This window comes from Ailuropoda melanoleuca, chromosome 9 (genome assembly GCF_002007445.2).
Source record: "Ailuropoda melanoleuca isolate Jingjing chromosome 9, ASM200744v2, whole genome shotgun sequence".
Lineage (NCBI taxonomy): Eukaryota > Metazoa > Chordata > Mammalia > Carnivora > Ursidae > Ailuropoda > Ailuropoda melanoleuca.
The window spans coordinates 57,608,486-57,625,298 of NC_048226.1; the positions used below are offsets into that span (position 1 = coordinate 57,608,486).

Sequence of the window (16,813 nt, forward strand, 5' to 3'; positions counted from 1 at the left end):
AATTAAATCCCTTGTGATTGTCTTAGTTACCTTGCTTCAGCGCTCCTTTTTTATGTGTGGATTAAAATTTATAAGATTAGTTTCTTGGTGCATCTTGATTTTTGCCTGAGAGAACATATTTTTCTTCATTCCCAGTATGAATTCCTAATTCTTCCTAAAAGTCAGATGACCATTTGGAACTCTTGATACATACTAGATTTGATTTTTAGGAAACTCTTTCTTCAGCACTTGATTATATGCAAGTATTTGATATTGTAAGAGATTTCGTAGTTGATCCCGTGTTCAAGATAATTTATGAAAATGTAGATATGGAAATGTTTATCTTATGTTTTCTATGAGTCAGTTCTCTATTCATGGTTATTCATGGCCCTCCTTTACTGTAGTCCTGTCATTAAAAATAAAAAGTTCTTAAATGGGATTCTGTCAAAGACTTTTGATATAAAAATTAACTCCTTTGATTAAATTTACCTAAGACAGTCATGATGTATGACTTTAAACAATAAATTATACTCACCTATCCAAAAATTAATCTTTATTCTCATTAGGTAGTGATGGAATCTTAACATATCCTACATTCACGGCTACTTGGCTGAAATATATCTGATGCAGTAATGCTTCCTGCTCCTGTCCTTGGCCCGTCACATGCATCTAGTTAGTCATGAAACAATTCTCCAGTTGATATGGCCAGTTTAATATACTTGCTCATTCTGGGAAACACAGGAAATCTTGGCCTAAATTACTTAAGAATTTTCATTTTCTGTCTCATATTGATTTGGAAGAAATAGATAGTAAAGGCTACTGCTATAGATCACAGCCTCCATATTAGCTATAAATGTGTGTATATCATTCATTGAGTAAAACCACAATGCCTATGAACTGTTTTTCTTTTCTCTTATTTATTGACAGTTTTTTTTAATTACAACACAATGAATTGATGGTAAATACAGAAGATGCAATAGTATAAAAAGCCATTTAACCCTTCCCTAGGTTAAGACACTTACAGCAGACAAAAACTGCCCCACCCAAAATCCCCTCCTTGAATGGAAATAAAATAAATATAAATTAATAAATACAAAACAAATCACTGCACAGCCCTTAACTCTTTGATTGCCATGGCAAGAACCATGCTGATGATTCTAGCTTGTGACATTTGTGTGGTTAAAGGTTGCCGCAGCAGTCAAAGGGTTATAGCATTGTAAACATAAGTACTTTGTGGAAAAGTTCAGTCATGTTAATGGTCTACAGCGATGAGATTAATAGCATGACCCCTTGACCTTTAATGACGCAACATTATAAGGATTTGAAGAGATAGTAGCTTGGTGAGCTGTTACATAGACTAGTCAACCACTTTATTTAACAATGTGCTATGAGGCCTTGATTTACTAATAAAAGACAACTTGTGAATAATAAACACTGTTCAATGCATTGATCAATAAAATCAATGAAAAATTAAGCACCACAAAATTTTGCCTGATTATATCTGACAGTCATAATACACTTTAGCACCATTTATTTAGCCTTATATTTGCACACAAACAAGCTTTGTGTTTGTCAGTAGAAGCTATCTGAAAATGTGTGTGTGTGTGTGTGTGTGTGTGTATATATACACATACACACACACACACACACCAGATTTAAGATGTTATAAATGTATAGAATCCTGTGTGGGCAAAAAAACCACTAACAACTTGCAAACCTTAAAGCTCATTCAGCAAATAAATGTGTTATTTATTTCTTTCCTTGCACACAGAAGACTACATATTATCAGAAACTTAATGAAGTAGTGTTGAGTGTAAGTGAACAATCCAGAGGCTTAAAGTTAGATCTTAAATCCTCTTCATAACTGAAAATATCATGGGGAATTAAAATAAAAGCAAAGTATTGTCAGACAACCAAGAGATAATAGCCTAAATATTTAATTTCTCAGTGTTTCTCTCTGCTTCATGTTTTAATGTTATTTAAATAAAGTCTGCATTAATTTTATGCATTACATTCTTTTAATTTCCCATAACCACAATATAGAAAGGAAAAATGATTTTCATAAGAAGCTATAAAATATCTACTGTTTACCCAAGAGACAACTTTCCTTTGCAATTGCTTTGCATCTCATTCTGGCTCTGAAAGACAAATGTATGTGCAATTATTTTTTAATATAGCATATGTTATTTATTTGATAAACTAAATTTATGGGAGCTTTTTCCCCTTAATCTGTCTGTTAAATATGTATGTGAATGTGTGTATATATATATATATACACATATATATGTGTATATATATGTATATATATGTGTATATATATATATATACATTCACATACCTACATACACAGACATCATACACACACACACACACACACACACACATATATACACACACACACTACATATATATTTCCAAATCTATATTACCAGATAGCTCATATGGATGGCATAAATTGTGTTCATTATCATACTGATCCACTACTGGATTCAAGATAATGTTAATATAGGTATACAGATTTTAAAACATCTTGAAGATAGATTACTACACTGATGAAGCAGGTAATTTTCTCAATATCAATAATTCTTTTAAAAAATCATCAATAGACTATGGACTATGTTTTTGCTAAAAAATTAAGTTTATTAAAAGTTATAGTAGCGCAAATTTGAACTAGTAAACTCCATTTATTTCTTCCTATAATATAAAAACAAGATATATTTCTTTAAAATTATATACCTAAAAAAAAAATCTTTCAAGACTTTTAAGCCTGAAGCATATTTTTATGGGTGAATCTCTAAAACCCCTGAAAATAGAGGTCCACAATAGAAATGCTGATGCAGTCAAAACCAACGCAGCAAAAAGCTGCCACTATAATACCCCTTATTCTTTTATTCTCTCTTTATAATATATATGTAATTTGCACATAAAGGGAAATAGACAAATAATTGAGGTTTTAGGCATTCATATACACATGATGTACCTTAAACGGAACACTGTATTATGGTATTTACTTTCCTGTATAATTATTTAAGATACATTCTCCAAAAACACACTTTCTTAGCTGGCTTATCAACAGACAACAGCCTTCATACTCAGCATTTCACTTTTCTCAGGGGAATAGCTCTAAAATGTTAGAATCCAATGTAAAAGATTGGAAGGTGTGTGAAATTGATTGGGAACTGTCTTTGCATGAAACTTGTGAAGAAAATTACTGAGGAACAAAAACGTATTTTCTGGGCACCATGTCTGCTATACAATGCTCAATTCTGGTTTTCATAAACAGAAGGGAAAATCAAATTGTAAAAAAAAGAGGGGCAAGGTTAAAATGGAAAGGAATGCAAATATGGGCACAGACTACATAAGACAACACAAAATAATATATCCCTCCAACCCTCTGTATTTTGGGGTGACATACAGAAAGCAAACACATAATTTCAGAATTGGAGGAACAGAAAAACCAGACACCCAATCATCCTTGTTAAGAAATCAGGTTTGTTTGAAAGTAATAAAGTAACTAAGATTGTGAAATTTTGTATTTATGAACATGTAAAAGAGTAACGTATTCCACTTCAGATAGAAAAGAAGTGATAGAAAAACAAAAACAACCCTAATTTTACCCAGGCAGTAGTACCTATGTGGCCTCTGTGGTGTTAGTTCAGTGGTAGCAAACATTGTGACATTGATTTAAATATTGAATCAGTCATTCAAGGAAACTATGTTTTACCTTCACAACTGGGTTATGAATATACAGAGAGGGAACAAGTTCAAATTGGCATTATGAAAGAACAAATGAAACGTGCATTCTAGTGACTTTGCAAATAGACAGCTCACACCAGGCTTTATTCATCCATATCGTAGCAAGACAGGCCAACATAGAAACATATATTCATACAAAATGTGGCAAGTACAAGCAGCACCATATCCTATCCTAGGAAAAAAGCATCCCCCCATGCAGTCACATCTCACCAAAGCTTCATCGTATATGAGGCATTTATAAAAAGGCCTGTGTCAAGAAGTGTTATGCCTGGGATCAACTCTAGCTACAGACCAAGTGCTACAGATATGTCTGTACTTTGCGTGATTTTTTTTTTTTCATGGAGAAAAACAAGTAGATAAAATACTCAAGAAACATCTTGATAAGTCAAAAAGTTAATCATTTTATTCATGTTCACCATTCTCTCCTTCTGGCTTTCCTATGTGAAATAAGGGTTAATGACATCTTACTCTGAAGCTAAGTGGCCTAACGTGAAACATTATCATATTTTCATATCTATATTTAATTGATTTCCTTCTCCCTTCTTAAGGGCATACAAATCCAGCTCTATAGCAGAGCACATGGCAAAGTTATGTGAATCAGCACAACATTCTAGCTTATGATGTATTTGTCTGACAATGCCCAGTGTGCCCTTGAATGTAAGGCCACATTGAGTGCAAACTTGAGTATTACCCCCAGTCCAATGTTAGTATAAGACAGATTTTTAACATGCACTGCTCTTTAAACTGGAAAGGCATAGAATCTTTAGAAATCTTCATAAATATCTTTCATATGTTTTTTATACTTATGCACTCACCATGAGTTAACTGGGAATGCCCTCATTTTCCTTAAAGATCTTTAGTTATGTACTGTTTTACAGTACTCATGATCTTATACCCTTACATCATATAAAGAATTAGCATTGAAGATGCATGTTTCTGTCCAATTACAAGCTCACAACTGTGTTTAAAAACTGAAGGCTACTACTTCAGTATTCTACCAGAATATTGACAAATTTTATAATATCTGTTTTTCACTCAATTTCTGTGAATTTGTGTTTGTTTAGATCAGTGTTCATTCTTAGGCTGTATATACTATTGGTTTAAGTTTCAAAGTAGAAATACATATAAAATGCTGAAAGAGATATTTGTAGTTGATGTCATTCATCTGACCTGAAATATCTCTGAATCATTTCAAAATGATACCAGTGGAAACAAAAAATGATTTGAGTAGGACAGAAAGACCAAGGTTATGATTAGATGAAATTAAAACACTAGGCAACTTCTTTGCTACTATGCCAAGTGTTTATGTTATATGATTACTGAGGTAAATTTCTATCCTAGAGAAATGGCTTTTCTCAGGAAATTCTAACGTATATCTTTCCAGTTGAGGTTACTAAACACCTAACTTTTGACATTTTTAGCCTATAAGGCAGTGCATTAGTATCAGATATGTTTATGTAGGGTAACATCTAAAAGCCACTGGCTAATTATATACATTGATAAATCACATACCCATTACTAATATGAAGAGCTTGAAGTTGCATTTTTCTTTATTTTTATACTTGCTAAAGTAAAATTTCCAGTTGGATTAAGGAGTGCTATAGTATGTTCTTATATTTTACAAAACACTCATTTTTCTTTTTCCTCCATTTCCGTTATATTTAATATATGTATTATTTAATTTTCATATTTACGGTGTGGTGCTCCACCTGGTTGCTGTTTTCTTTATTATATAAAGTTCTAGTTTTTAAAATATAACTGATAAATTTGTTCTGATGTAGCTATGGTTCCCTCTTCAGCAACAAGGAACCTAAAACATAGATACATAACCTTTGCCAGTTATAACCTGCAGTCACAATAAATCAGTATCATGAAGGTGCATGAGATGCAATGGAATGATTAAATCCTCTAATACTATTGACTTGAAATCTTTTGTGATATCATATATTGGCTGAGATTATATTTACAGCTATTTATAAATAGCTTATCTGAATTTAATATTTTTGCTTTAGACGGCATGTTCTGTTTGACATCTGTGATATTTTGGAATGTGCTCTTGAGAGCATCAAAAATTAAATGAGCTCTTTGCTACGTTTGTTGAAAAAGATTTCACCACCATCCACGAGGTTGTTTCAGTATATGTTACAATCTCACAGACTCAATACTATCAGTAAATCACCGCCTTTATTAGTTTCTGGAAATAATTCCAAAACTTAAAAAAAAAAAAAAAGATCTTTTCATGACTCTTGTGTTAACTCCATCTACTTGATTATAACATCCATTTCTCTTCTGATAGCACATTGAATTTAGTCAATATGGACACATTTGTTACTCTATGTAAGATTCACAAATTGTGGCGTGTATTTGATACTAGAGATACCAGCATAATATGCAGAACTTGGAAGTATTATATTACCATACCTAGGATCCAGTATATACACATCATCCACATATTGGAACTACCAGTGAAGTTGGGCAATGGTCTCATTCACCACATTGCATTTTTTAATCACCCACAGAAAGGGAAAAAAATAAGTATATAGTATATGAAACAAATTGTGTCAATAGAAAAAGATTACAAGCAATCTGACTAGTAAAAGTAACATTTGCTTATTTCAGTAAATCAGTCTCCATCCTTTATTACTTAGTAATTATTTTCTGTAAATTATTACTTAGTAATTTATTACATTTGATTCAGAAAAGCCTTGCCCTCTGATTTATAACAGAAGTTGTCTTTGCTAGTATCATATAATGTTCTCTAATTTATCTATGGTATCTCTGCAGTTGTAAAGAGCTTCTGTATTCACCTGTCCTGATTGCCATGTCAGCAGACACTTTGTTCTAAAAGGGGTCAATAGTTAAATTCACAACCTCCTCTAAAGTCTGATGTGGATTTACTGCTTTATAGGGAATACAGACTGTCTATTTTAATACTTCATTTCAGTTCAGTTAATAATATATAGAATAATATTTGGCTAAAATTATAAACTATGGAATTAATTTATGTAAGGAACATTACCTTGTTTACATTTGTGTTTATATTAAAGTATCAGTAATAAAGTATCAGTAATGAAATAGGAGAATTATGTTTTGTGATCATGAATGCATTTTCAGTTTGAGAAACACTAGGTCTGTACTTTCCATGCTATTAATAATGTGATGAAAAATATTTGATAGATTGTATGTTTCTATTGAGACTGAACTTGGTACATTATGTTGTTGACCCATGGAAATTTATTCCACGTTGTTTTTGAATCACTATTCTTATGTGCTGGACCAGTTGGTCACTCTCCCTTCACTATTCCAAAGGATCAAGACTTTTTCTCCCCAACCCCAAGAGGAAGAGGAATCAGCAACCACACTCACAAAGCGCCCTGGGTACAATAAACAAATAGAATCTTGGTATTTGTGATTATATGGAACTTAATATTTTCTTATCTCTTGTAGTCTCACAGCCTGAAAATTTAACTATTCTAGTAAAGAGAGAAGCTGTATATGCCTTTTCTTATCACATAAATCTCATCTCATATTGAAGTAAATATGACCCAAACTTATCCATGACATTTTCAGAATTCAAGCATAACAATAGGGTCTTTCCTTTCTTAATGCTATGATTATTTTCTAGCCCTTATATACTTATAGTTTTATGATGGATCAGGATATTATGACAAATGAGTAAAGAGGCAAAAGATTGCTTCTTCAGTTTCTTTCTCATTTTAGAAAAAAAAAATAAAATCAATGTTTAATGCAGGTTGATGGAATTCCTCAATGATTTACACATGTCCCCAACTGACATAGTTCCTCATTTCTATGTTTAGCAAAATACAATTTCCAGTCATCTTTTTTCTTGACATCAAGGTCCTAAAAGGGTTAAACCCTCCCATAAGCACACACTGAATAAGTGAGCTTATATATATATAGTCCTTCATGCTCAGTAGAAGTGACTAACTCTTTATAACATCAGCATCATCTAGAGTGGAAGCACTGAAGTAAAGCTATAGGACTGATTTTGGTCCTCTCCCCATGCGTTCTTTCTTGGCCCTCATGTATATAATCTCTGATATCTTGTCAAAATACAGTTTGCATTGAATAATGTTTTGCTGTAAAGCCATTCGTCTTTTTTAAAACTGTTCTTTTTTCTTATCCTTACATTATATATGTTCAGGTTGTAAGAAAAAAACAATCTGCAAAGGCTTTGCAGCATGCCACCCATGATTACAAAATATTTTCCCAAACCAAATCATAAACATGTTGTTTAACCGAAAGACATTCTAATTTTCATGCTATGTTGAGTATAAATATAAATTCAAGGCAGCCAAACTATCCATTTCCAAATAAGAATGTGTACCTACACTCATTAAAAATCATCTGGAAATGTGTATTATTAGCAAATGAGTAAGAAATTTTCACTAGTATAAAATTCCTGCTTTATATAAAAGCCACACTGGCCGTTCAAGTATTTTGAGGTTTTTTTTCCCCCATAGTTTTATATTTGTACTTAAAATGATGAATTTAGACTTGAAATTATATTAAAAGAAAATTAAAAGTCACTTCTACCTATAGGGCATTTTTCGAGTGTGCATGTAAATAGCAAAGTGTCCATCTGCAGATCCACCATCAACACTCTTTCTCTCTCTTTAAGGAAACAGCTCATGCTTATTAGGGTTTTAGAGTACAATTAACACTCCAAAGGAGAAGCAACACCAGATTTCCTTCAGTTTGTGCCAGTTTGCAAGTTAAAGGTCAAAGGGCAAAGACATAGAACAGGACTCTTCAAGGAAAATTTTCACAGAAGACAATGTTTAAGTTGTTGTTAATGACAGTCAACAGATCAATAATCAAGTTCAAGGCAAGCTGTTCATTGTTTCAAAAGCTAATCCCCTCAAAAGCTGGCTTTCACACAAAGCCAATGTCTGACTCATGGGGTGCATTCGGTCTGACCATCTCTAATAAGTTCACAGCCCAGTGGCTGTAAAGCCTTTCACTGCAAGAAGCAGCTCCTAAAAATCAATAAAGAGGTCTGTCAGTTGCTGACTTTTCTCTAGGAAAAAAATATTGATACAAACCTGCTCTGCAGGTCACATGAAAATGACAATACTGCTGTTAGGACAAATTACACTCAACAATGAAATGCTTTGGTGGTCTCTTGGCTCTGTCAGTGATCAAATGGATGGCTAAATGCCAGAAGCCACACTAACCCTTTGAGAACTATGGTTGACATGCAATAAGGTAGTGTTCTGGAGGGTATTCATGCAATCTCAGAGTCATCATTTTAAGTCATTTTTAAAATGGCAATGCTAACTGCATGTACCAAGACAAACTGAATTTTCATGCAATGGATTTTCAAACAGAAATTAAATATGTCTAAGGAAAAAAAAAAGACTTAGGCTATTATAATCAGTTCTTCAAATAAAATTTCACTCTTACATTTTCTTAATAAAATATCTTTTTATTTGCCAGAAAAAAATTTGGCAAGTAACATTTCTGTTTGCTATAAACTCGTTTATATAGTACCACAAATCACTTAAAAATTACATGGGGTCATAGGATATGTTTTAAAAACCTGAACTTCTTGAACCTGTGCCTGTTTTCACCATTGCCCAGTTCTATAATTTACCAGATAGCAAGACTGACAGTCCCAAGACTCTGAAAGCTGATCTGATAGTTCTCAAAGGGTTACACCAATGTATTACTAGTGTCACATATCCTTGTAAAATAACTGTCACTTTAAACCACTTTGGAGACATACTGCTTCTTGCTCTTAATGAATATTCCTGACAGACCCATGGAAGGCCTGGGGCAATGGCCTAATACAACTTGGGGAGATTATCACAATGATGTAGGGGTCAGGTGGCAGGAAGGGGATTAGAAACACTTCAAAACAATCAAAAGGTCCTGTTTGAATATAGCTATGAATATAAATGTGATGAAACATTGAGGACATAGCTGAGAACAGCTGTATAAAACGAAAAATGGATGTATTATTAAGGCTGTTACTATATTGCAGATATTTTGGCCCCTTGTTTGTTGGAAAATGGCTGTCCCAACAGTCTAAAGTCCTGCATGTGTATTCCAGATCTCCCACCTGACAAAAATGAAGTGTAGGAGACTATCCATAGCAGTCAGAGAGCTATCTTCTTTGGAGACAAAGCTGTTTTGGGTCTTCACACTTTCCTGAAAGTTCAATTGTGGGTTTTTTGTTTAACCTTTTTTTTTCTTTGCTTTAAAGCAAAAATTCATGGGTTTTTCCATTTTGCTTTTTTCCCCCAGTTATGGGCTCAGACTTCAGAAGGAAAATAATATTAGAAACCTTTAAGAAGAATCTTTTCTTCTTTTTTTCCTCTTCTTTAGTTAATCCTGAAAATTTACTGGGCATTGAGCGTGCAGAGGAAAGGCCTAGAACTGAATGACAAAGAAAGACAAAGGACTGAAGAACGGCAGATACTGTGCATCATGGAAGCTTCCCCATGAGTGTATTTCCACTCATGTGCAGGACCAGCAACCCTCTGGGTTTGAAAGGTCAGCCCTGAATCAGGCTGCCACAAGCCTGCTCCTAGCTAGGAAACAGCATAACAGCTCTTGTCTTGAATCTCAAGTTACCACAAACTCCTGGAAAAGAAAGAAAGAAAAAAAAACCCTACATCACACCCACTCTTGCATAGAGCGTTTACAGTACAGTATGTGGCGGGGTGTTCCTTTCCTCTTGAACTGGAACACAGTGTAAACCAATACAAGGAGGCATAAGGCCAAGATGCAGGGAATGACAATAGCTATGGCTTTCACAGTGCTGGCTGTGTTGTCCAGTTTGATGACAATGTCTACATCATCTGGTGGGCTGTGTCCTTCTTTATCTCTGTCTGTTGGTCCATCACAGCCCATAAAATCCTTGAGGATGGATCTGGGATATCCAGGTTCTACTTTGAGTATCTGGTTGTTGAATTTCCAGTACTCCTTTCCTTTGTAGAAATACGTAAAGCCTAGAGGGGGAAACACACACACACATAGGTACCACTTATTTTGAAAGTGTATATGTATAGAAATTCTTATTAATGTAAATTAGGCTACTTTTTAAAAGATGTATTTTAAGGCCCTTACATTTTGGTAGGAAGAAAACATTATCTTCAGCTTAGCTGTCTGTTGAAATAAATCTGGCTGGTATACAGTAGGGGTTGTGCCCTTTAATGCCTATGGAAAGCTTAGCCAAGAGTCAAAATATCTATAGAGGACTGTTGAAAGATCATGCTGAACACATCTACTCATAGTCTGGAAAGAGAGCTTTACCCTATTTCTTACTTGTAAGGTTGCAGTTTCAGATTTACCTATCAGGGTGATAATACCAACCTATACTGAAATATGCTGAAACAGCCTTATGAATTGAAGCCCTGTGTGCCTGCAGACTGCTACTGAAGACATGGCGTAACGCTTTGTGAAGAGGCCACTCCACGAAACACCTCAGCACCTCAGGAGAAATTCCTAATCATCTTAGTATTGGGAACCATTGTACTTAAACACTAGGTTTGCTTTTGTCATTTCTACAAAAAATCATAACAATTCGTCAGTCATGAAACTATAGAAAATTTTTTTTTGTCTGCTAGGAATCTTAATAAGTAAATAGGCCTTTAGGGTATTGTCTGCACTAACCTTATTTCTGACTGTAGATCATGCCCATTTTGTCCTTGTTCCTTTTGCCCTTTTTACTTAACATTCTTATTTAGTTATATAATAAAGGATTAATGGAGTATAAATAAATCTATAATTCTACCTCTAATACTTCCAACTAACATATTTCATGGGGGAGGAGGTAGTATGTGGAAGGCTCATGTAACTAGCAATACATATGATTTATGTTCCAAAATTATGGATGCAGATAATCGACTCTGAAAGCTTGTAACAACTAAACTACAAATACGTGTGTTTTTCTTGGAACTGTTCTCTAAATTGTTGTTGTATTTATTGGGGAAAAAAAAGTTTTTCTTTTCATCCAGAGCTGCTTCATGTCAAGTTTCTTTGTGACTCCACTCTTTGGACTTAATTCCTGCTTTGAGACAAATCAAGAAACCAAGAAGAATTATTTTAATGTTATCGTTACTTAAAAACTATATTTTGGGAGCGATCTATTTCAAATAGTATGTCTACTTTAGAGTTAGTAGTTATTAATGAGGGTTTACCCCGTATTATTGAGCACTTATTATGGAAGAAGTACTGCATTTAAAGGTCAGTAAATGACATATTTTAATCCTCATAACCACTCTGTCAATTAGAATTATTTACCTATACTTTTTAGGCGAAGATACTGAGGCTCAGAGATAAGATAATATGTACAAGTCCTGGTGAAAGCAGAATTTAAATCTTGATCTAGTTCTAGAGACTGAATTCTTAATGATTTCCTTAAGACTGTGTCCTTTAGATATCTCCTGTTGTTTAACAAGCGCTTCTTGATTAAACATCACAGGTTGTGATAGGTAAAACCCATGCAACAAAAAACTCTGACACCTTTCAAAAAATTTAATCTAGGATAGACCATCACTTCAGGTCACTTCATTTTGGAAATCATTCTGTTCAATGCCATAAAAATCTGCTGTTGCTTTTAGTTTCGAAGGGCAGTTTTGCAAACAGAGTAACATGCCAATGAAAACAGGTGTATGTAGATTCAAATATTTCAGCAGGGAGCTGGTATTTGATCACGCTAATGAAATCCAATGTAATTACTCAACAAGCTTGGATGAAGAAATGTTGAGGACTTGCCAAATAATAGTACATTAGACAATCACAGTTGAATAATGGCACTGATTTAGAATTAAACAGACCTTCAAAACAGGTGAACGTACTTATATTTATAAACTGGAAATCAACAGCTGGAAGTGTCCTCGTCTTTAATTTTTAGTCAAAGCTAATTACTGTGAACCTACTGGGTATCATACAAAAGTTCAGAAGTTTCCATTTTCATATTTATGCAGACCAGATTTTATAGTACACACTTCATATACAGGAGTAGAATTATAGTTTACTGAATATACTTGTTAGAGATAACAAGTCTAGTCAGTAGAGGTTAAATAATAAAAGTATTTGAAGAGAAGTGGCCAGCAATCTTGGTAATAGAAATCTGTCAAACCTTGATCCCACAATATTCATCTCATTTGATAATGAGAAATATGAAATAGCAGTTGGCTGAAGAAATGTTTATGTACTCATTTTTTCTTTTTTAAGAATAGCTTTGATGTTATATTGTAGATGTTATGCTTATTAAGAATAGCAACTTCAGATGAATTCTTACCTGAATTATTATTTTTGAGAAATCCTGAGATGGATTTCAGTGGCACTGTAATGTATTATGTGATGACTTTTTTCTCCCATATTTGACCAGATTTTACTGGTGACTTTTCTATTGTTTAGTCCTAAAAGGTAAGGAGACCCTCTCCACCATAATCGTCTTGTTCTAACTTAGTAGATGTCTCTGGATGACAGTGTCTATGTGTTTTCTGTCTTCCACTTTTATATGCTTCTTAGTAAGAGGTTAATTAGTATTTAATAAATGTGAGTGAATAAACTGACTCTTGTGGGAGTATGTGTTTGAATCACACTTGTACATTTTAACAGAGAATGAGAGTGGGGAGTAGGGACTACAGCAAATCAACAGAATCAAGAGTCAAAACTATTTTAGTAGGCTAAAATAGTCAAAACTATTTTAACAGCAGTCAGCAAGATGAAATGCAACAGTTTGAAAAGTAGTCTTATATTTGCCTTAAGATTATATTTTCTAAGGAGGGAATATAGAATACCTAGGTGGTATGGCTTGAGAGCAATTAACACAGAAACAATTCGAAGGAGAGGGAATGCAGCAATTCTTTACTACAACTTTAGTATGTATTAAAAATTCACTGTTGCTTAAAACATGGTCAAATAATGAGTGCTAAGAAGAAATCATTCCACTATATTCTGCATGAGTCAAATCTCATTTAGATTGTTGTATTTTCAAGGACTAAAAGTAAAGAGAAAAATGTAAAAAACGGTTAAATAAAGATGGCCTTACAGGTGAAAAGCAGGAGGATGATGGCTCAGGAGGCTACATTCTGAGAAAGCCTGATTTGTCTAGTATGATAAGATGGAAAATTTAACCAGACATGACAGATAATCAGTTACTTTAAGGATATACTGTAGAGAAAGGTGTTAATTTTTCCTCTTTGGAGATAGTACATTATAGCACATTCAGTGGGGCTAAAATGTTCTCATTTCAAACCTCTAATACATAATCTTACCCTTTTTATGATCATGAATACGTTACTTAAACTAACCTATGCCCGCTTCCTCATTTATAAATAATAATAAATGACATCAAAAGGTATTTATGTTGAACAATTAGATAATGAATTTATGTAGTATATCTGATACATGACAGGCAGTCAATGAATAGCACCAATTATTCATATTTCATTTGTCAAGATGGCAGAATTAATATCAGTAGGTGTATATGGAGCCACATTCCACCTAAATATGAAAAATATCCTACAAAAGTCTATAGCTGAGTTGCTGAATTTGTGGACTTTCATTTCTTTGTTTAAGATTACCACTAGGAGAAGATTCCAAGGAAGAAATCCCTATATTGATGGAAGGATAGACCAGAGTAAACAAACATTCAGTGTTATATCGTCTCTAACTTTATGACTATCAAATTTCATGTGCATAGACTTATAGGGGATTACTTTGGGTCAAAATATAAATGTGTTTACTTAATAATTTAACTTGTCTTTCATACACAAACCTAAGGGAAGAAATTGTGTAAAGTATGAATTTAAGGTAAGAAGCTACAAGCATGAAATTTGTAGATAATAAAAAGTGGAGAATTTGCTGTTGATAGACCAAAGCCTTCCAGATTCTTTGATGTTACTATTGTACAGAACAAGGGTTTCAGGCAGATGAGAGATCTCCTCCAGGGAGGGAATTTTTAGAATAATGGGAGGGATAAAATTAATTTATATTACTAATATTTATTGAATGTTTAGTATGTGACTGCCTTCAAAGAGTTTACACTAGAAGGGATAATAAGCATATAAGCTGATCATTGTGATATGAGATTTGAGTACAAAGGATAGGGTAATCACAAAAGGATATTCAAGGAGGATATTCTGAAAGATGAAGAGTGAGCTCAGTGTTGAGGGATGTCAAAGGGGGGGCTGGACCAGTAAAGGCCGAGAAGACATAGATATATTGCAGTTTCATCTGTAGTTTCTCGTTATTTGTAAGCATTGATTTTCCCAAAATGCTTTATTGGCAGTATTTTATGAAGTTATTTTTTGAAAAGAAACAATGAAATTCTGAACATAAGAAAACTTTTTTTTTTCTTATGAAATTAACCCTTGAGGTGGGACGATCATGGGGAAATGCTCATGGAAATATGATCTTGGCAGTCTCAGTCCTGTTTTGTACAAAACATAAAATTGAGTATCAATTTTCACAAAGGTGAAATTTGATAGTATTTTGTTAATTGTATTAATATAACATAAAAATAATACAATTACATATTCTAATTTAAAATTTTTGATACGTTGCTTCATAGTTGTTCAGACTCTATTTATGAAAGAGTTGATTCAGTTCAGAATATACTTCTCAGCACAATTTCACTAATTTATATTGAATGAATATTATTAAATATTCAGATGGAAAAGAATATGAAAAATCATGGGGCAGGGACAGCAAGAAGATTTTTTTGTTATTTTTATATAAATATGATTTATTCCCAGGGAATCTGAATCAAATCTCAGATATTAGTGGCCTTGTAGATAGAAACAGAGAAAATGAAAACTGTTAACGTGGTAAGGAATTAAGATTATGCGTATCGTGTCTACTTTTTCAATCTTTTGAAACAATTTATTACTTACTTTAAAAGTTATTTTTATCTTAAGAGATAAGCTCAGTTTAGAAAATTAACAAAATAAAGACAAGAAATAAGAAACTGTTACCAACCTTCCTGGAGTTAATAACACTGCAATAAGATCTTGGTTGAATTTTCTTTGCAATATTTTTGTACGGTATGTGGTAACTGTTATTGAAGACAGTCTGGGGCAGTGGTAAGACTTCTGTAAATATTAGCTAGAGTTGGTTTTATCTGGGCTTTAATAAACTCCTTTATGCTAACCTCAAGAAGTCTCCTCTCCCTCTAGTTTCTTCCTTGGTGACACCTATAATTCGTAGGGGTAATCTCAATTTTCTGCCTCCATGTGATCATTTTTCACATTTTTTAAAAAATTTCTTTGTCCTTTTCATCCTCATAGACATAATTTGAAATTCAGGCCCCATTTTGATCTGATTAATTGCTTCCAATGTGACTGCACTGTTACTTCCTTCATTTTCTTATTGATACCCTTTTGACAGATATATTTTCATCTCTACCCGTCCTCTTCTATGGATTTCTGCTTTCATCACATACAGGCTCTATATCTTACCTTGGTCCTTTAATTTTCTGAACCAACAGAATATACACAAAATTAATTCTCCGCAAGTGTTATGATCAGGCCTTCAAGGTTCTTTTAGACTTTGCCTCTCCCTACAGCGTATTACTTGTGGGGCACTATCGTACAGAATGTAGTATATCATTTCATATAACAAGGATCAAAATACAACTTATGTACTTTGACTTTTCTGATTGGTGTTTATTGATCCTGGGTCACAGTTCCTTCAGGTTTACACTCAGTGTATCATTGTCTTAAACTCTGGCAATATGCTGATTGTTAATTGTAGTCTTCAGTGGTAGTGCTGATTTTTCATTTTCCTCCCATTTCTTCAGTTTACTTTTTTGTTCTTTCCTCACCTGATATATTTAATTTTGCTTTTGCAAGTGATGTTTATTTTATTCTTGTTGCATATATGTTTAGACTTTTCATGTTATTGAGGACCCATATGGTATATCATTTTCTTACGGTTCCTGTTATAAATCAAATGATGGGGTATGTTTTTTCTATGTATTTCAGAATGATTTCTTTCCTTTGTTCTGGAAGATATTGGGTATAAATCCAATTCTGAATTATTATTATGGTTTATTCCTATTTACTGATTTTTGAATGAGGAAAGAAATGTTGAGATT

The 16,813-nt window shown here is 33.4% G+C and overlaps 1 protein-coding gene across 1 annotated transcript in view; it reads right to left on the minus strand.

Moving 5' to 3' along the window:
* Positions 1-795: 795 nt before the first annotated feature.
* Positions 796-16,813, minus strand: part of MMP16 (matrix metallopeptidase 16) — a 292,060-nt gene continuing 276,042 nt past the window's right edge. The window contains exon 10 of the mRNA XM_002919052.4: positions 796-10,712. Within this exon, the coding sequence (XP_002919098.1) occupies positions 10,378-10,712 (335 nt within the window). The 3' untranslated portion in view covers positions 796-10,377. The remainder of the gene's footprint in view (positions 10,713-16,813) is intronic.